Genomic DNA, 18,965 nt, shown 5'->3' with positions numbered 1-18,965 from the left:
GGAATGTGAGCGGTGTCAGACACGTGGTACAAGGAGGCACTCATCTTGGAACCGGGCAATTGGCATTTCCGCTCTGGGTAGTACATGTTTAACATAATGTTAGGGAAGTATCCGTTCTTGGCTGCCTTTCTTTAATTGCGTTTCCAGTACTCTCTCGGTGATTCTACTCTTGAACATAGGATGAAATTTGGAATCACACTTCTCTTCCACTTCCATCCCCACCCTCTAATGCCCATATTAAAAATGGCGGCCGCCGCCTTCCGCAGTAATGGTTGTTCAGCGAACAAGATCCGGGCGGAAACAGTAGATAGGCGGGTGCAGCGGGGCAGAACCTAGGTTGCCTTAGAGAGGTTCTCCGGTGTCCCGAGGGCGGCTCAAGTCAGAGTTGTTGGGTTTTGCTCAGATTGGTGTGGGAAGAGCCTGCCTGTGGGGAGCGGCCACTCCATACTGCTGAGGCCTCAGGACTGCTGCTCAGCTTGCCCGTTACCTGAAGAGGCGGCGGAGCCGGGCCCCTGACCGGTCACCATGTGGGCCTTCTCGGAATTGCCCATGCCGCTGCTGATCAATTTGATCGTCTCGCTGCTGGGATTTGTGGCCACAGTCACCCTCATCCCGGCCTTCCGGGGCCACTTCATTGCTGCGCGCCTCTGTGGTCAGGACCTCAACAAAACCAGCCGACAGCAGATGTGAGCAGCGGCACAAGGGTCCGGGCAGGGGGCAAGGGCTAAGGAAGGAGTGGCTAGGGCAGGGGCGGGGACCGGGGTGCTTGACCACACGTGAAGACTCAGAACTAACCCAGGCAGCCTGGAACTCGGAGAGGTGATGAGCAGAACTTACTCGCATTGGGGAAAGGATGGGTAGGGACCCTTGGGTATATCTGGGACTCTGGCAGTGGTGCTTTCCTCCCTCCGCCCCCCTCACCACTTACCAGAATAAAAAACCGGGAATGAGAAGACCACTTTGGGTTATTGTAACACCTGCACTAGTGAGTGACCACGCCCCCTTTCCTCTTCCCCCTCGCCCCCTTGCTGCTGGGCCACAGCCCAGAATCCCAGGGAGTGATCAGCGGTGCTGTTTTCCTTATCATCCTCTTCTGCTTCATCCCTTTCCCCTTCCTGAACTGCTTTGTGAAGGAGCAGTGTAAGGCATTCCCCCACCATGAAGTAAGTGGGTTCGTGGGGGTGATTGCCTGTGGCTGGGACCTGGGAGGTACCTGAGAGAATTGGGGTTATTTGGGCTTGTGGGGAGGGGCTAAGAAATGGTCAGAAAAGACAGGAATTCTTAAAAGGTGGAATGGGAGCAGGCTTGAGTCATGGACCTGCCCGAGCCTCCCCCAGTTTGTGGCCCTGATAGGTGCCCTCCTTGCCATCTGCTGCATGATCTTCCTGGGCTTTGCGGATGATGTACTGAATCTGCGCTGGCGCCATAAGCTGCTGCTACCCACAGCTGCCTCACTACCTCTCCTCATGGTCTATTTCACCAACTTTGGCAACACGACCATTGTGGTGCCCAAGCCCTTCCGCCCGATACTTGGCCTGCATCTGGACTTGGGTAGGTAGTCCTACCACTGCTGCCCCTATGGCACCTACTTCAGGGAACCCTTCCTGGTGCTCCACATTCTCCTCCAAGTGTTCCTTTTCTGTCTCTGTGTCTTCCCAGATCCTTTCTGGTAGCCCTTCATCCTATCGTACGTCCTCACCACTTTTCTAAAAATTCTTAAATCCTCCTCCCCTAGGTGGCACTACTTCTTTTCCTACCATCTCTCCCCGCAGGAATCCTGTACTATGTCTACATGGGGCTGCTGGCAGTGTTCTGTACCAATGCCATCAACATCCTAGCAGGAATTAACGGCCTAGAGGCTGGCCAGTCACTAGTCATTTCTGCTTCCATCATTGTCTTCAACCTGGTAGAGTTGGAAGGTAGGTGGGATTGGGGGTGGGGAGAGAGAAGTCTGAGTGTTAAAGGTGTGGCCTGATATATGACTTTGGGAAATTCAGGGAAAAAAAGCAATATGCGTAGTAATTATAGAAGATAAGGGACGCTACTTACTTTGCAAATAACAATGCAGATTTATTAAAAGTGAGAAAGAAAAATAGCAGCCCTGTCATTTATAGCTGGATTGGCACTAATAGCTAGGCCATGATCTTCTCCCATTGAATATAAACAGTTTCACAGAACCCCAACGTTACACAGGGTCATTCTGTGACCATGATGGAGCAAGACTAAAACTAGACCCCTCCCTCTGTAATCATGTTTGAGCACAGGCAAAACCACAAGAACACTGAGCAACCCACAAAATGGCCAAGATCCCCTCTCTCGGCTAACATGAGCGACTGCTGCTGCCCTCCAATAACAACTCAGTTCCTACCACTTCTTTTTTTTTTTTTTTTTTTTTTTGAGACACAGTCTCCCTCTGTCATGCAGGCTGGAGAGCAGTGGCACGATCTTAGCTCACTGCATCCTCTGACTCAAACGATCCTCCTGCCCCAGCCTCCCAAGTAGCTGGGGCTACAGGCATGCGCCACCACACCTGGCAAATTTTTGTATTTTTTGTAGAGACAGGGTTTCACCATGTTGCCGAGGCTGGTCTTGAACTCCTGGGCTCAAGTGATCTGCCAGGCCTCCCAAAGTGCTGGGATTACACTCTTGAGCCACTGTGCCCAGCCAGTTCGTACCACTTCTTAGATAAACATTAAAATGCTTGATCATAGAATTACTCTTGCTTTCTTTTCTTTTCTCTCTTTTTTTTTTTTTTTTTTTTTTTTGAGACGGAGTTTTGCTCTTGCCCAGGCTGGAGTACAATGGTGCGATCTCGGCTCACCGCAACCTCCGCCTCCCAGGTTCAAGTGATTCTCCTGCCTCAGCCTCCCTAGTAGCTGGGATTACAGGCATGTGCCACCACACCCAGCTAATTTTGTATTTCTAGTAGAGACGGGGTTTCTCCATGTTGGTCAGGCTGGTCTCGAACTCCTGACCTCAGGTGATCTGCCTGCTTCAGCCTCCCAAAGTGCTGGGATTACAGGCGTGAGTCACCGCACCCGGCTATGAATTACTCCTGCTTTCTAACAGCACCCAGTCCAGAGCAAAACTACTTTCTTTCACCCTCTCCCAAAATACCCACAACAAACGCTACTACAAGCCCCTCCTAACACCCTCTTACTGATACATTCCGTGGTTCCCAATGGTGTGTGGTTTCTGAAGTCTCCCTTTTTACAACAAGTCATTAAACCTAGCTTTGAACTATAGATGTGTTTCTGATGGTCTTTGGCTGATGAATGTCAACAAGTGTTTATTAAAGCTAAGTACTTTTTAAACACTATCTTATTTAAATCTTGTAATGGTTTTATGTGGCAGATGTTATAATCAGCCCTGTTTTACAGATGAGAAAACAGGCTTAGGGAAGTTAAATGTGTCATGATCAAGATCAAGGTCACAAAGCTAAGAAGTAAAGTTGGTATCCAAACTTACATCAGAATGGGCTAAACCAAATTTAAGATAGTAACTAGTTTGGAAGGCTGCACGAAAGAGGTGGAATATTGGGAATTGCCTTGGGTGACATAAAAGGAGTATTGAGTTCTTAAAAGTGACTTGGGTGAGGTGGATGATACAGCTGTAAACAGAACTTAGACAAAAATAGGACCAAGGTTTGCAGAGGAAGTGGGTATTAACTTTTCCTTCTTTCTTCCTTGCTTCCAAAGGTGATTGTCGGGATGATCATGTCTTTTCCCTCTACTTCATGATACCGTTTTTTTTCACCACTTTGGGGTTGCTCTACCACAATTGGTAAGTAGGCCTGTGGATAAGGGGACAACTACCTGAACACATGGCAAAGATGGCCCTTATCATAACCCACCTTGTGGTGGTGAAGCTAAACCTGCGCATACCTCTATGGAGTTTTCTGCGTCTTCAGTTGGTCATATTCTGAAATTTCTCTCTACCCAGTAGTAGTTAGGGATGAGTGCGTGGAGGCCCCAGGAATAGATGAATTCAGGGCCTTGGATCCTGCAGAGTTGCTGCACAACTGGAGTCTCCTCTGAGTCAGAACTAGGGTCAGGGGTAGTCCAGTGCCCATAGGGTGTGATGTGAGAGAAAGGATTGGTAATGCCTCTTGCCACTGGCTCGGATCCTCTCCCCCACACAGGTACCCATCACGGGTGTTTGTGGGAGATACCTTCTGTTACTTTGCTGGCATGACCTTTGCCGTGGTGGGCATCTTGGGACACTTCAGCAAGACCATGCTACTATTCTTCATGCCCCAGGTGTTCAACTTCCTCTACTCACTGCCTCAGCTCCTGCATATCATCCCCTGCCCTCGCCACCGCATACCCAGGTAGCCGCTTTGGGGCTTGAAATGGACATCATAGCCTTTTCACTTGGGATATCTAATGCCAGCCTATACATTTGCTGTGCAAAGGGAGTGGGCCCAAAGAAGGGCTATTTCCATGTGCGTAGCCCTTTATAACTTACAAAGCACATTTATTTGCATAATCTGCTACAGTGGTTCTGATAACAGTAAGCAGCAGAGCCAGAAATAGATCTCAGGTTGACTCCACATTCAATGCTCTTCCTATTAGCCACAGGGAGGAGGGTTCAAATAGTGGCCCAGTCACATGAAGCTATCTTCCCCCCGCAGACTCAATATCAAGACAGGCAAACTGGAGATGAGCTATTCCAAGTTCAAGACCAAGAGCCTCTCTTTCTTGGGCACCTTTATTTTAAAGGTAACAGGGTAACAAGGAGGTAAGGCCCTAGGCTGCCATCCTGACCTTGAGGAATGGGGAACCTAGTCCTACATCAGATCCAAGGGGAACTTGAAAGCATTAAATAGATCCACATTCCTAAAGCATAGGTATTAGCTGAGGTTCTCTTCACCTCTGGTCCCTCCAGGTGGCAGAGAGCCTCCAGCTGGTGACAGTACACCAGAGTGAGACTGAAGATGGTGAATTCACTGAATGTAACAACATGACCCTCATCAACTTGCTACTTAAAATCCTTGGGCCCATACATGAGAGAAACCTCACATTGCTCCTGCTGCTGCTGCAGGTGAGGATGGGGATCGAGTTTATACCTCCGTGTCTCCCTTTCTGCGTGATTCTTACTCCAGTCCATTTCTCCTTGCAGATCCTGGGCAGTGCCATCACCTTCTCCATTCGATATCAGCTCGTTCGACTCTTCTATGATGTCTGAGTCCCTTGATCATTGTCCTTTACCTCACAGTCTCTAAGATTCCTGACTCAGGCTGACCTCTCTCTCTGGTCCCAGACTGCCTCCTTGCCCAGGCCTCTCTCACTCTTCATACTCCTACAGATTTTGTTCTCAGCATTTTCCTTTCTCTGTGATCATTGGCATCCTGGGCGTTTCTTGCCCTCTACTGACTACTGATTGGATTTTACCCATGGCTTTCTGCAACTTGCTACTCTCTCCCTCTCCATCCCATCTTTGCAGCCTCATAGGGTGGGATACAGCAGCTTTTTTTGCAGTTATCCACACTCACATTTCAGAGTCCTGACTCTCAAGGAACCACTGGTTTTTGGGATAGAACTTGGGCCAGGGCTAGGAACACAGGCTCCACGGTGACATGTCATTTGATTGTAAATTAAGTGTTCTGATTAGTAAGAACTAAGCAGGGGGCCACATGCTCTCAATGGAGACAATAAAGTGTTGTCTTTTTCCTATTGTTTATGTAGGTATATTTCCTATATGGGCATTTTGGGGTAGATGGGGAGGGGTGTTGGGGGTACTTCCTCCAACAGGATGCCTATCTCTGCCCCATCAGACCCCGTCTAACAAGAAGTGAACAGAACTGAGACCAAACAGAACATATTGAATAAATATTTAAATCCTGATACTTCAGGTGGCATGGAGGGCCACAAAATTGAAGTTATCCTGTTTCCTGGCATGGGATCAAACTTTCAAAGAGTCACCGGGTGCAGTGGCTCATGCCTGTAATCCCAGCACCTTAGGAGGCTGAGGCGGGAGGATTGCCTGAGCCCAGGAATTCAAGACAGCCTGGGCAACAAAACGAGACTCCATCTCTACAAAAATAAAATAATTAGCCAAGTGTGGTGGAGCACTTGTAGTACCAGCTATGAGGGAGGTTTAGCAGGGAGGATTCCTTGAGCCCAGGAGTTCGAGGCTGCAGTGAGCTGAGATCACACTACTGCACTCCAGCCTGGGTTACAGAGCCAGTGAGACCCGGTCTATTAAAAAAAGAAAGAAAGAAAAAAAAGAAAACTTTTAAGGGGTCTAATTTCTTCCCTTTTCCATTCTCCCTTTGTCAGGTAGGAGAAGGGAGTAGGGAGTGACTGGACCTGGAAAGGAGGGCTGCAGTAGCTATAATATTGACCCCTTTCCTTTAAAAATCCTACGCCAGCGCAGATTTCCCAGACGCTCTCTAGGTGGCCTCAGACTCCACCCCTTTGGTCTTCCGGTTCTGGTTTCCGATTGTAGTGTTTAAATCTCGCGCGCTTTACAAGGATTGGCTACGTCAGCGGATAGTTGGCAGTCTGTGTGCTACCCCTCCTCCTCGCCTTTTCTCCCCGGGCAAAAGGTTTTCAAATTCGACCAATCAGCGGGCGCGCTCCCTCAGCCGAGCCGCGACACCCAAGGGTTAACCGCAACCAACCGGAGGCGGGTATTGGAGAAAAGAGCCAATCAGGAGGGCGCGGAGGTGTGTCCTGGGGGCTTATAAAGGCGGCCTCGCGGCGCGCGCGCGACAGCAGTTACACTGCGGCGGGCGTCTGGTCTAGTGTTTGAGCCGTCGTGCTTCACCGGTCTACCTCGCTAGCATGTCGGGCCGCGGCAAGACTGGCGGCAAGGCCCGCGCCAAGGCCAAGTCGCGCTCGTCGCGCGCCGGCCTCCAGTTCCCAGTGGGCCGTGTACACCGGCTGCTGCGGAAGGGCCACTACGCCGAGCGCGTTGGCGCCGGCGCGCCAGTGTACCTGGCGGCAGTGCTGGAGTACCTCACCGCTGAGATCCTGGAGCTGGCGGGCAATGCGGCCCGCGACAACAAGAAGACGCGAATCATCCCCCGCCACCTGCAGCTGGCCATCCGCAACGACGAGGAGCTCAACAAGCTGCTGGGCGGCGTGACGATCGCCCAGGGAGGCGTCCTGCCCAACATCCAGGCCGTGCTGCTGCCCAAGAAGACCAGCGCCACCGTGGGGCCGAAGGCGCCCTCGGGCGGCAAGAAGGCCACCCAGGCCTCCCAGGAGTACTAAGAGGGCCCGCGCCGCGGCCGGCCGCCAGGCCTCCCCATGCCACCACAAAGGCCCTTTTAAGGGCCACCACCGCCCTCATGGAAAGAGCTGAGCCACTTCAGACTGCGGGGCAAGCGGGCCGCGGCTCCCGGCTCCCTTCCCCTCCCCTCGCCCGCCTTCGCCGCCCGGCCTCGAGTCCCCGCCCGCCCCCGCTCCTGTCCCGCACCGCCTGCCGCGTCGGCCTCGGGCCCTGCCCTGTCCGCCGTCCGCCCTCCGGTAGGGTTCGGGCCTTCCGGATGCGGCTTGGGCGCTCTTCGGGGACCTCCGTGGCGCGGAAGACCCGAGCCTGCCGGGGGGAGGCCGGCGGCGCCGCACCTGCCCGCCTCGGCGTTCGTGACTCAGCCGCCCCATCCCGAGTCGCTAAGGGGCTGCGGGGAGGCCGCAGCACCTTCTGGAAGACTTGGCCTTCCGCTCTGACGCAGGGCCGAGGTGGGCAGTCCAGGCCGAGAGGCCGGCGGCCCTGAAGGTGAGTGAGGCCCTCGGCAGCTGCAGCCGGGGTGTCTGGTACTCCCCCGGCGTGGTGCTTAGCCCAGGACTTTCAGACGTGGCCGCTGGCCTGGAGGCTTTGGTGGGAGAGACGCGATCGCTGATTTCGGTCTGGCGCCCCTTCTGCGGCCGGGACCCAGGCCTTTCACATCAGCTCTCCCTCCATCTTCATTCATAGGTCTGCGCTGGGGCCGGGACGAAGCACTTGGTGACAGACACATCTTCCTCCCGAGTGACTGCCTCCTAGGAGGACATTTAGGGGTGGGCAGAGGCCTGCAGTTTGGCTTCACGGCTGGCTATGTGGACAGCAAGAGTCGTTTTCGCGGAAGCCGACTGGCAGCCAGGCCTGTCGGGCCCCCCGACGCCGCCCCATTTCCCTTCCAGCAAACTCAACTCGGCAATCCAAGCACCTAGATACCAGCACAAGCCGGTTAATCCCTGTCTGGACTGAGCCTCCGTTGGCTTCCGAACTGGAATTTTGCAGCTAACCCTTCCACGACTAGAACCTTAGGCATTGGGGAGTTTTAGATGGACTAATTTTATTAAAGGATTGTTTTTTTTAAATGGAGCATTTGTTTTCATTTTGCAAGAGAGTTGTAGGATTAGTGACTTTCTTTACTTTCCTGATAATAGGGGTGGGAGGGGCCATGCAATATAAATAGGCTCTACTGTTAACTGAAGAAGGGGCAAACCATAGGAATTTAAGATTGTGGCTCAGTTTCTTGGTGTTTCTGGGAGACAGTTTATTCTGTGTGAAATGAAAACTATTGAGGCAGAAGCAGAAAGCAGGTACCAGGAGAACTCCGAGCAAAAGTCCCAGCCTCTGAGGTAAGGATGAAAGGGCTTTGTGTTTGTTCCTATCTTCCCGCCAACCCCACACGCGCGCACACACACACACACAACACCTTCAGAACTGGTTTATTAGTAGAGTTGGTTACATTCAAAGGCTGTTGCTTGGACTTCTCTAAAGAGATGAAGCCCCCACATACTGAGGAGGCAAGGCAGTCATCAAGGCCCCAAGGTGAGGCAAATCCCTGGAAGGCTTGAACCCTGCAGTTCAGTCTCCTGGGGTAATCACTCCCCGGATAGCAGTGAGAATGGGGCACTGAGGCCCGGGATGTAGGCACTGGACAGCAGCAACCCAGGCATCTGTGCCCCACAAACCAGTTAATGGGCATCGTTAAGCTGCCGTGCAACATCCAGGATGTTTTTGGCTCCTTTGCTCAGCAACAAGTTGGCCAGGCTGATGCCCAAGTTCTGGGCAGCCAACTGGGGCCCTCGTGGAATGTTACGAGCAGTGATGCCTACCAACTGTGGGTCATCCTCAGGGCCATCTTCATGCTGTATGAGGGAAGGAGGTGGGATTTGGTGAGAACAAAAGAGATTATATGCACTCTTGTTTATTACCCCCTCGCTCTCCAGCTTTGGTACCTGGGCAGGGACATGGATGGTAGCCTGCATGGTCTCTTGTATGCTATCTGAGCCGTCTAGACTCCAGACTCCTCCAGTCAGGTACAGCTGGGGAAGAAAACAGTTGCCTCAGCACAGTCTGAGAGGGGACTACTTAGAAACCTGGGATGCACAGGAAGAAATGCCACAGTCCTCCTTTTCCTGGCTTCCCACCCATTTCCCCCCACTTACTTGCCCATCCTTCATAGCTGTATGCACGGCTACTGGCACACTGCAGCCTCCTTCCTGTAACAAGAAGTTCTTGTGAGCTGTAAGGGCTCTTAACACCACCCTGTGACCACAGACCTGAGGACATCACTGAAAAGGCAACTGTGGGCCCAGACCTGGTCCTATCCATACACAACATTCAACAAGAATGAGTTAGCACTGTATACAGAGCATTCATGTGAGAAATCTTCCCTACCACCTTTCCCAGCTCTCCAAGTCCCCAGCCCTCCACAGGTGGAGCACAGGCCCTACCAGGTGCCTCAGGAAGGCCCTTTCAGCGATGCAGCGAAGCAGAGTCTCGGGATCGTGCAGCACACCCACCAGATCCAAGATGTCCTGGTCCTTGGCTCGGACCTCCACGCCCAAGGCCCCCTGGTGGAAAAACATCCTAGGACATCAGGCCTGATCTTTCCCCAACCAATGGCGCAAAGCATGGGACCACCTCTATCTACTTGCTCCCCAGCGCCTTTTGGACCGGTAGCATCCCAAGGCCTGCCCCTCCCTGAGAATGCTATTCTGGGGAAGCAGATGCAGAAGGTTGTGAGACCAGCTTCTTGGTTGAGAACAAAGGGAAGGCATATGTCACCATGTGGCTTCCCTGGTCAAGTGTACCTGGCCCACAGCATACATGCATTCCTCAGGGTGCAGGATCTGTGGAGGCGGAACAGGTAGTCAAAAGGGTGGACACGGGGGTGTCTAAAAACACCTGGCAGTGAGATGGGGGTTCCCTATCATCTAGAAAGCCTGGGTAGGCCTAAGTGTGAGTCTGGCCTCTTTTTTTTTTTTTTTTTGTAAATTTTCTCCATGAAAGCCTAGAGTCTGGCCTCTGATTCACAATCTTCCCAGCCTACGGTGATAGAGGTGGGGTGGTCAAGAAGTGAAGACAGATGGTCCTTGACTTACAATAGGGTTACATCCTGATAAACCCATTATTAAGTTGAAAACATAAGCTGAAAATGCATTTAATACACCTAGCCTACCTTACATGTGCTCAGAACACTTAAGATTAGCCTATTATAGTTGGACAAAATCATCTAACACCAAGCCTGTTTTACAATAAAGTGAATATCTCATGTAATGAATACTGTACTGAAAGTCAAAAACAGAATGGCTGTATGGGTACTAAGTACAGTTTCTACTGAGCGTATATCGCTTTCACACAATCATAAAGTCTAAAAATCCTAAATTGGGGATGACTGTAAGGCAGAAAGGAGATGCAGATGAGCTGGGGAGAAGATAGGGGCAGGCCCTACCTGCCCCACCCGGTTGTGCCAGCCCATGCGCTGCAGGCCAGCTGTTGCCAGGATGATGGCACTGAACTCCTGCTGCTCGTCCAGCTTCCGAAGCCGGGTGTTGAGGTTTCCCCGCTGTGGAGAGTTGCTAAGGACCACAGTGTCGGGCAATCTGGGGCCTCATGCGGTTCCCTCTGCCCGAGTCTGTCTTTCCCTCTCTAGCTGGCTGACTTTCAGTCATCTTCCAGCTCTCAGCTTAATGGCAACAGCTAACAGTTACATCATACTTACTACATGCCAGACACTGCTCTAAAAGTACTTTCCATATGTCAGCTCATTTCATCTTCACAACAACCCTGTGAGGAAGGTAGTATTATTATCCCCACTTTACAGATAAGGAAAATGACATAGGGAGGCTAAATAACTTGCCAAGGTTACAAGACCTCTGAGAAACCTTCCCTGACACCCCAGACTTCTGTGTTTAGATGTTCCAACTAGAAGTTTCCAGAAAATTCCCAACTTCACTTATTGGAGCACTTAGCACATACTATTTTTAAATTTAGTTTTATGAAATGTACTACATATTCATTGTAAAAGTCAAGACAATATAGTAGCATATAAAAATGGAAGTACTGACTGGGTGCGGGGCTCAAGCCTGTAATCCCAGCCCTTTGGGAGGCCGAGGCTGGTGGATCACCTGAGGTCAGGAGTTTGAGACCAGCCTGACTAACATGGTGAAACCCAGTCTCTACTAAAAATACAAAAATTAGCCAAGTGTGGTGGCACCTGTAATCCCAACTACTTAGGAGGCTGAGGCAGGAAGATTGCTTGAACTCAGGAGGCAGAAGTTGCAGTGAGCCTAGATTGCACCACTGCACTCCAACCTGGGCAACAGAGCAAGACTCCATCTCCAAAAAAAAAAAAAAAAAAAAAGGAAGTACTCCCTATCCCTCCAGAAGTAGTCACTGTTCAGTTCAGTATAACTGCATTATCCCTAAGTAAGACGTAAACTCTACATATGCAGGGGAATGTTTATCTTGCTCACCATTATCCCCAATGCCTTGCACTCCGAACACTTGTCTGGGGCTAAGAAAACATTAGACTATAAATGAGTGGACGGATGAGTGCATGGAAAGACAGACAGGCCACTGACCCCACGGGCTGCTTGCTGGAAGCCCCTTCCACTCTCCGGACTCCCAGAGCCCTCTAGACCTTGTCTTTTTCCTTGGCTGCTGTCTCCGTCACTCTTCTAAAAGGATCCGTCACTCTTCTAAAAGGATACAATACTCCTGAACTCCAGATGCGGGAACTTTCTCTGCAGCTGGGCTGCTCTTCGCAGGGAGCTGGTTCCCACCACACTGCCCAGAGAGAAGTTACAATGAGATTTTAACACTAGGCGGTCACTGTTCCTTTCCTCCTCCTCCCATCCCTGCATCTTCTGGGCACATCCCACCAAGCTGCCTAACCAGGCCCCACTTACCTCTTCTCTGGCAGGGTTTCTAGGGTCTTCCCAACAAATTTTGGGTGAAAGACAACAGCATCATGAGGGTTTTCCCGCCTGGGGGAGGAGGGAAAGGCACAGAATGAGGGAAGAGATTTAAGTTCAGATCACTTCTATTCTCTCTCAATTGCCAACTCACTGGTATTTCTTGAGTTTTCTGCCACCAGTCAACACTCCTCAGGGCAGAGGAGATAACCCTGAAGCAGAGGGTCAGGTCCCAAAGGGAAAGGCAAAGGTTCACATGATGCCTACCCCTGCCCAAGCCCCTTACTTGCAAGACTCTTACTTGCAGATGGCTCCGATGGTGAAGCCAGGAGGAAGCACAGTGGGCAGGTCCTTCAAGGAGTGAACAACCAGGTCCACTCTATAGAGATGGGAGAGGGGGGCAAAGAAAAAGGGTATGAGCAGCCAGCCTTCACCCCTTCTCCACCCACCCCTGCCTCTACTTCAGTGGTGGAGCCTAGGGCAGTTCAGGAAGCACGCCTTCTCAAGATCTCAGGAGCATGAAAACTGCTCTCCTCTCACTCTCCCTCCTACTCTCCCTCCTACCCTCCCTCCCCCGGCCATTCTTGCAGTCCAGGCAGCCAGATGGCTCAGAACCAGACACTCTCCTTTTCTGAAGCCTGAAAAAACCCACCTATGAGCCGCCTTCAGCCTCTCTGAGGGTTTAAGCCCAGCAGCCTATCTGACACCCGGGGTCCCAGCAAGAGACCTAGCATACTAGGGTCCCAGCAAGAGACTGGGAGGGCACCACACTCTCCTATCTTTACTTACTCATTCTTCTCCAGGGCATGTTCAAGCTCCTTGGTAAACAGACTTTTCTCTCCAATCTGCCGGGCAGAAAGAGCCTGAGTGAATCCCTTCAGGGAAGGAAAGAAGAGTGGGGACAAGAACCGGGGAGGAAGATGTTGTTACCTTAGAGAGTGCAGTATCAAGAATCTTGTCCCCTGTGGTGGACATAGCAACTGAGGAGAGAGTCAATCAATCAGGTGCTCATTATTGATCAGCATTTACTGGGCCTAGCACTGTGCTACGATTCATGATGGGGACAGAGGCACATAATCCCTGGTTCCTGCCCTCTGAGTATATACAATCGAGCAGGAAGACCAGAAACACTCATAAAAAAGACCCAAAGCTCAAGATGTTAAATGCCAGGCTAATCCAGGTAGTCAGAGCTGGAGGTATTCAGAGGAAAGCACCTTCGGAAGTGGGAGCAGCCCAGAAGGAATCTTGGGGCAGCGGGACGGGCTTTAGGTATAGGCAAAGCCAGAAATGTTGTGTTCTCTCCTCTCGGGGTACTGGGCTTCCCATTAGCTTCCACTCCTTTCCAGAAAACTCACTGATTTCAAACTGCAGGCCAGGGTACGAGGCTTTCAATGTTGCCACCACACTGTCCGTCTGTATGCGAGCAAGCTGCGGGTAGAGATTTGGATTAGTCCTGCCCTTCCCAGCCACGGCTCAGACTCTTTAGACTGTCACAGGTTAGGCAGATCCTGAAGGGACTGGAATTTCCATCTGAGAATGAGAAGGGGCTTGGGAGCCCTCTGCACTCCAACAATTTTCCCAGCCTAGGGATGATCTTGTGATAGAATGTAATCTGCCATTCCCCGGGGAACTTAACACCCAGCCACCCCATCTCCTTCATACTAGGAACTAACCCTCTGAGTCCCCCAATTTGTGATGCTGTGAGCATCATAACTGTTCTGACAAACCTCCTCCACCCCGGCTCCTGCACCCACCTGGCTCTTGCGGGTACCCACGCGAATCACTCTCATCTTTGGGCTGTTTTCTTCCTGCAGAAAAAGTCCCCAGGTCACAGTCCCCTCTGTTTCTAGTGTTCCTCAACACCTTGTCCAAGAACCAGAATCACTGGCTTGGAAGAAAGGAACTTCAGAACCTGGCCTGTGGCCAGCTGAGTCTCAGAGTGGGGAAATACTCCAAGGCTGGTCCCTTTAACCTTCCTCAGTACCTTCTGCCCTCCTCAGGGATCCAGAGAAGCAGAGACTAGAGGGAGGCGATAGTAGGACCTGCTGTTGCTGCCGCTGCAGTAACCAGGACACTGAGCCCTGAAGCCCACCTTGACCAAGGCAGTTGTCAGTGGGAGTGCTGTGCACAGCCAGGTGGGTAAAGAGATAAGGCCCATCAGCCTGGCCACAGGAAGGGTGGGGCCTGCAGCTGGCAGGGGCAGGGCAGCCAGGACCACACTGGGGAACCTGTGCTGAGTCACTGGAGGATAGATTCATTATCTACAACAGACGAGGCACTTGAGAAAATTTCAGTGCCATCCAGATGCCACATGGAGTAGACTAGAGTCTAAGAGCAGCAAGCTGCCACCTTCTCCAGCAAGAGGCCCAGATGTCTGGCTACAAAAGAAGTCAAGAGGATGAAGATCCCACAGTGGGGAAAGCTGACAGTATTAAGGGTCCCTTAATCTGGCTGGACTGCATTCATTAAGGACTGAGGTAAACAGATCTGATATACAGTCCTGCTCAGCCTCTTGGCTGCGTGACCTTGGGTACACTGTCCCATCAGGATCTGTTTGTTCATCTATAAAATTAAGAGGTTGGACTCAGGTTTCTTCTGCCTCAGATGTTCCATAAGACTAGGAGGCTGCGCTGCCTAAAGTTCGTTCACCTAGAGTGCTGCCTCTGGTTTCACCAACATGGAAATATTAACAGGCCAGAGCCCAAGTCAAGAACTCAAGAGGACACGCCTCTTCCTCCTGCCAGAGTACCTTGGACAAAAGTATTCACTGCTAAGCACGTAGAACTGAATTCTTCAGTTTAAGACGGAGGTCCCATTTCTCTTTTTTTTTTTTTTTTTGAGACAGAGTCTCACTGTTTTGCTCAGGCTGGAGTACAGTGGCATGATCTAGGCTCACTACAACCTCCACCCCTGGGTTCAAGCTGGAACTACAGGCATGTTCCACCATGCCCAGCTAATTTTCGCATTTTTAGTAGAGACGGGGTTTCACTGTGTTGGCCAGGCTGGTCTCGAACTTGTGATCCTCCTGCCCCAGCCTCCCAAAGTGCTGGGATTACAGGCGTGAGCCACCACGCCTAGCCTGATCCCATTTCTTTCTACATCAGACAGTAGCCACTGTAGATACTGATACTGTCAACAGTCGACATTCCCTGATCTGGGATGTTCATCCTATGTAGTTCCTTTTTTTTTTTTTTTTTGAGACAGAGTCTCCCTCTGTTGCCCAGGCTAGAGTGCAGTGGCATGTTCTCAGCTAACTACAACCACTGCCTTCCAGGTTCAAGCGATTCTCCTGACTCAGCCTCCCAAGTAGCTGGGACTACTACAGACGCACACCACCATGCCCAGCTAAATTATATATATATATATATATATATTTTTTTTTTTTTTTTTTTTTTTTTTTTGAGGTGGAGTCACGCTCTGTCACCCAGGCTGGAGTGCAATGGCGCGGTCTCGGCTCAGTGCAACCTCCACCTCCCAGGTTCAAGCGATTCTCCTGTCTTAGCCTCCCAAGTAGCTGGGACTACAGGCGCACGCCACCACGTCGGCTAATTTTTTGTATTTTTAGTAGAAACGGGGTTTCACTGTGTTCCCCTAGGCTGGTCTCGAACTCCTGAGCTCAGGCAATCCACCTGCCTCGGCCTCCCAAAGTGCTAGGATTACAGGCATGAGCCACTGTGCCCGGCCTAATTTTTATATTTTTAGTAGAGACGGGGTTTCACCATGTTGGCTGGGGTGCTATGGAGTTCTTTTGCACCCAGACATCTGGGGCCTCTATTGCCGGAGCAGGTGACAGCTTGCTGCCCTCAGACTCTGGTCTACTCCATGTGATCACTCCAATAAATTAACCCTGGGAGACCCTTTGCAAATTAGGCTAGGCTTGATATTAAACGTGGCCACCAAAATTCTGGGCCACAGGGAGCCCACAGAAAGGACTCTAAGGTCCCAGAACTACTAGGTTCAAACAATTCCTTAAGTTCATTGAATGTGCACAGCATATCCAAGTCAAACCGTTTCATTAAAAAATAAAACACTGAGAACTTCTATGTTGAAGCTATTGCTTTTGCATATTGTTGTCCTCTCAAAAATCGTATCAGGTGGACAAGACAGGCACCTTTGGGACCATGTTACAGAAGCAACGGGTGGCATCAAGGGATGAGGTGACTTGCCTAGGGTCACAGAGCTAATAACCGAGAGAGAGTTGGGGCTACAATTCAGATCTTCCTACTCCTAGTCCAGGGCTCTGGAATGACTGCAAGAGCAAAGATCCCAGCCCTCACCAACAGGCTGGACAGGGGGAGATTAGCAGCTCCCCATCTCTTTCTTATCTCGGCCTGGCAGTGGCCTCCACCAGCTCTGCAGTTTGTCTGTGCACAAGCCCAGGGCTCGGCAAGCAGGCTCGTAATGAAAAGGCCCACGGCGGCCTCCCACCCACGGTAGTAATTCAGTAGGTGTGTCACAGCTGGGGACTTGGAGCGTTGGCTGTGGCTGGGAGACCACTATAACACAAAAAGAAGGCGCACTTCTAAGACGTTTGTGTGCAGTTCGGAGGCTTGGCTGATACTCTCTCCTATGAATCAAAAGTGGAACGTGTCTTCCCAAAGGGGCCGTATCTGCATCCGCCTCGGCCCAGCCTCGAATGAAAGGACCCCGTCTGTGTAGACGAACGTTCTTGGTCTGGGTCACTAAATCTAGAGCCGTGCATCCCAGGCCTGATGGGAATCCCACCCAGATGCCCGCAGGGACCGGAGTTCCGTTCCAAACAATCCTGCCACTCTTAACCCAGCATCACCGCTCTCTGATTTCCCCATTCCTTCCGGAGGGCAACCGAGCTACTGGCCCTTTAAAAGCTACTCGGACCAAAAAAAAAAAAAAAAAAATAGATAGCCGTTCTGACCAATAGACGACTGAGGATGGCAACCTGGGGCCAATCGCTGCACGGCTCGTCCAGAAGCCCAAAGTGTGCTGGTCACCGGCTCAGCACTCACCGCCGTTGCAGCCGCATTGCCGTTACCAGACATGGCTCCGCTTGGAAAGTAGGCTGTGTGTGGGTGCCGCTAAGGTCCCCCGGCCCCGGGAAGCCGGGGGCTCCGGCCGGCGAGTACCGGGGACACGTGGGGCCCGAGGTCGTCCTACAGTCTGACTCCTGGTCTCCGCAGAGCCTCGCGTCACTTCCGGCGCCCTCCCTCGAAGGGGAGGTCCCTCCCTCTGGGCGGGAATTGGAACATTGCGACAGTGGACCTCCCCATTCGACCTCCGCATTCCCCAGCTGTGACATGAGCAAGTAGTGCAGCTTCTATGGCGCTTCCTTTGCTCTGTTCAAACTTAGCTTTGCTACAACCTTGAAATAGGCAGCATTTTTCTTTTTGATACGGGGTCTCACTGTGTCCCCAGACTAGAGTGCAGCGGCATGACCACGGGTCACTGCAGCCTTGACCTCCCGGCTTCAGCGATCCCCCCCATCTCAGCCTCCCAAGCAGCTGGGACTACAGGCGCACATCACCACGTGGGACTAATTTCTAGATTTTTTATAGAGACAGCGGGGAGGTGGCCTCACTATGTTGCCCAGGCTAGTCTCGAACTCCTGGACTCAAGCAGTCATCTCGCCTTGGCCTCCCAAAGTGCTGGGATTACAGGCGTGAGCCACTGGCCCAGCCAGCATTTCAGTTCTTAAAATGAGGAAACTGGTTCAGAGAGATTAAAGGTCATGCCTAAAGACAAGTAACTGAAGTGGGAGCACAAACGCTACATACTTGTAGTGAGAAAAGGGCTTGTTAGGAAAAGTGCTTTCCCATGAACATAGTTTTTTTTTTTTTGAGACGGAGTTTCGCTCTTGTTGCCCAGGCTGGAGTGCAATGGCACGATCTCAGCTCACTGCAACCTCCGCCTCCCGGGTTCAAGCAATTCTCCTGCCTCAGCCCCCCGAGTAGCTGGGATTACAGGCATGCACCACCACACCCGGCTAATTCTGTATTTTTAGTAGAGATGAGGTTTCTCCATGTTAGTCAGGCAGGTCTTGAACTCCTGACCTCAGGTGATTCGCCCACTTCGGCCTCCCAAAGTGCTGGGAGTACAGGCGTGAGCCACCGCGCCTGTAATCATGAACATAATTAACAATCATGATTATTAATAATCACCCAGCTGGGTGCAGTGGCTCACACCTATATTCCCAGCACTTTAGGAAGCCAAGGCAGGAGGATTGCTTGAGCCCAGGAGTTTGAGACCACCCTGGGCAACATGGTGAAAACCTCATCTCTACAAAAAATACAAAAATAGACAGGTGTGGCAGCACACACCTGTAGTCCCAGCTATTCAGGAGGCTGAGGTGTGAGGATCGCTTGAGCCCAGGAGGTCAAGGTAGCTGTGAGCTGTGGTGGTGCCACTGCACTCTAGCCTGGATGACAGAGTGAGACGCCCATTTTTTTTTTTTTTTTTTGAGATGGAGTTTCACTCTTGTTGCCCAGGCTGGAGTGCAATGGCGCAATCTCAGCTCACCGCAACCTCCGCCTCCCGGGTTCAAGCAATTCTCCTGCCTCACCCTCCTGAGTAGCTAGGATTACAGGCACCTGCCACCACACCCAGCTGGTTTTTGTATTTTCAGTAGAGACAGAGTTTCACCATGTTGGTCAGGCTGGTCTTGAACTCCTGACCTCAGGTGATCCGCCCACCTCAGCCTCCCAGAGTGCTGGGAATACAGGCATGAGCCACCGCGCCCGGTGAGACCCTGTCTTAAGAAGAAAAAAAAAATCACCCATGTGCTCAGCACTGTACAAAGAACTGAACACCTATTTGATCCTTAGGCTTTCATAATAGCCACACGGCGTAGGT

At 51.5% G+C, this 18,965-nt stretch overlaps 3 protein-coding genes across 13 annotated transcripts; 2 read left to right on the top strand and 1 right to left on the bottom strand.

The window, feature by feature from the left end:
- Window positions 1–296: 296 nt before the first annotated feature.
- Window positions 297–5,675, top strand: DPAGT1 (dolichyl-phosphate N-acetylglucosaminephosphotransferase 1). 6 transcript variants are annotated; one of them, XM_004052258.5, is made up of 9 exons: window positions 297–686; window positions 1,043–1,163; window positions 1,338–1,551; window positions 1,773–1,919; window positions 3,699–3,783; window positions 4,142–4,330; window positions 4,634–4,721; window positions 4,888–5,043; window positions 5,122–5,675. In XM_004052258.5, exons 1-9 carry the CDS (start codon window positions 526–528, stop codon window positions 5,185–5,187), a joined length of 1,227 nt encoding a protein of 408 aa, XP_004052306.1. In that variant the 5' UTR covers window positions 297–525; the 3' UTR covers window positions 5,188–5,675. The 6 variants fall into 6 exon arrangements, with proteins under 6 accessions (XP_004052306.1, XP_018892360.1, XP_055211071.1 ...); XM_019036815.4 differs by having other exon boundaries at window positions 302–686; window positions 4,888–5,675; XM_055355096.2 differs by lacking the exon at window positions 5,122–5,675 and having other exon boundaries at window positions 302–686; window positions 4,634–4,740; window positions 4,888–5,000.
- Window positions 5,676–6,171: 496 nt separating this feature from the next.
- Window positions 6,172–8,309, top strand: H2AX (H2A.X variant histone). Its single transcript, XM_031016517.3, has 2 exons — window positions 6,172–7,725; window positions 7,924–8,309. The coding sequence occupies exon 1, from the start codon at window positions 6,789–6,791 to the stop codon at window positions 7,218–7,220; it is 432 nt and encodes a 143-aa protein (XP_030872377.1). The 5' UTR covers window positions 6,172–6,788; the 3' UTR covers window positions 7,221–7,725; window positions 7,924–8,309.
- Window positions 8,310–8,647: 338 nt separating this feature from the next.
- HMBS (hydroxymethylbilane synthase) lies at window positions 8,648–17,330 on the bottom strand. Of its 6 annotated transcripts, none has more exons than XM_063693600.1 (14): window positions 17,059–17,330; window positions 13,895–13,948; window positions 13,355–13,568; window positions 13,071–13,120; window positions 12,930–12,985; window positions 12,442–12,519; window positions 12,135–12,212; window positions 11,937–12,012; window positions 10,676–10,789; window positions 10,035–10,073; window positions 9,675–9,794; window positions 9,387–9,440; window positions 9,177–9,263; window positions 8,648–9,086 (listed from the first exon to the last, which is right to left on the bottom strand). In XM_063693600.1, exons 2-14 carry the CDS (start codon window positions 13,928–13,930, stop codon window positions 8,913–8,915), a joined length of 1,176 nt encoding a protein of 391 aa, XP_063549670.1. In that variant the 5' UTR covers window positions 13,931–13,948; window positions 17,059–17,330; the 3' UTR covers window positions 8,648–8,912. The 6 variants fall into 6 exon arrangements, with proteins under 6 accessions (XP_063549670.1, XP_055211075.1, XP_018892355.1 ...); XM_055355100.2 differs by having other exon boundaries at window positions 17,126–17,330; XM_019036810.4 differs by having other exon boundaries at window positions 13,496–13,568; window positions 17,126–17,329.
- Between the last annotated feature and the right edge of the window lie 1,635 nt (window positions 17,331–18,965).

This window comes from Gorilla gorilla, chromosome 9, assembly GCF_029281585.2.
Source record: "Gorilla gorilla gorilla isolate KB3781 chromosome 9, NHGRI_mGorGor1-v2.1_pri, whole genome shotgun sequence".
In the NCBI taxonomy this organism is placed as follows: domain Eukaryota; kingdom Metazoa; phylum Chordata; class Mammalia; order Primates; family Hominidae; genus Gorilla; species Gorilla gorilla.
This window is presented reverse-complemented; position numbering and strand designations above follow the sequence as displayed.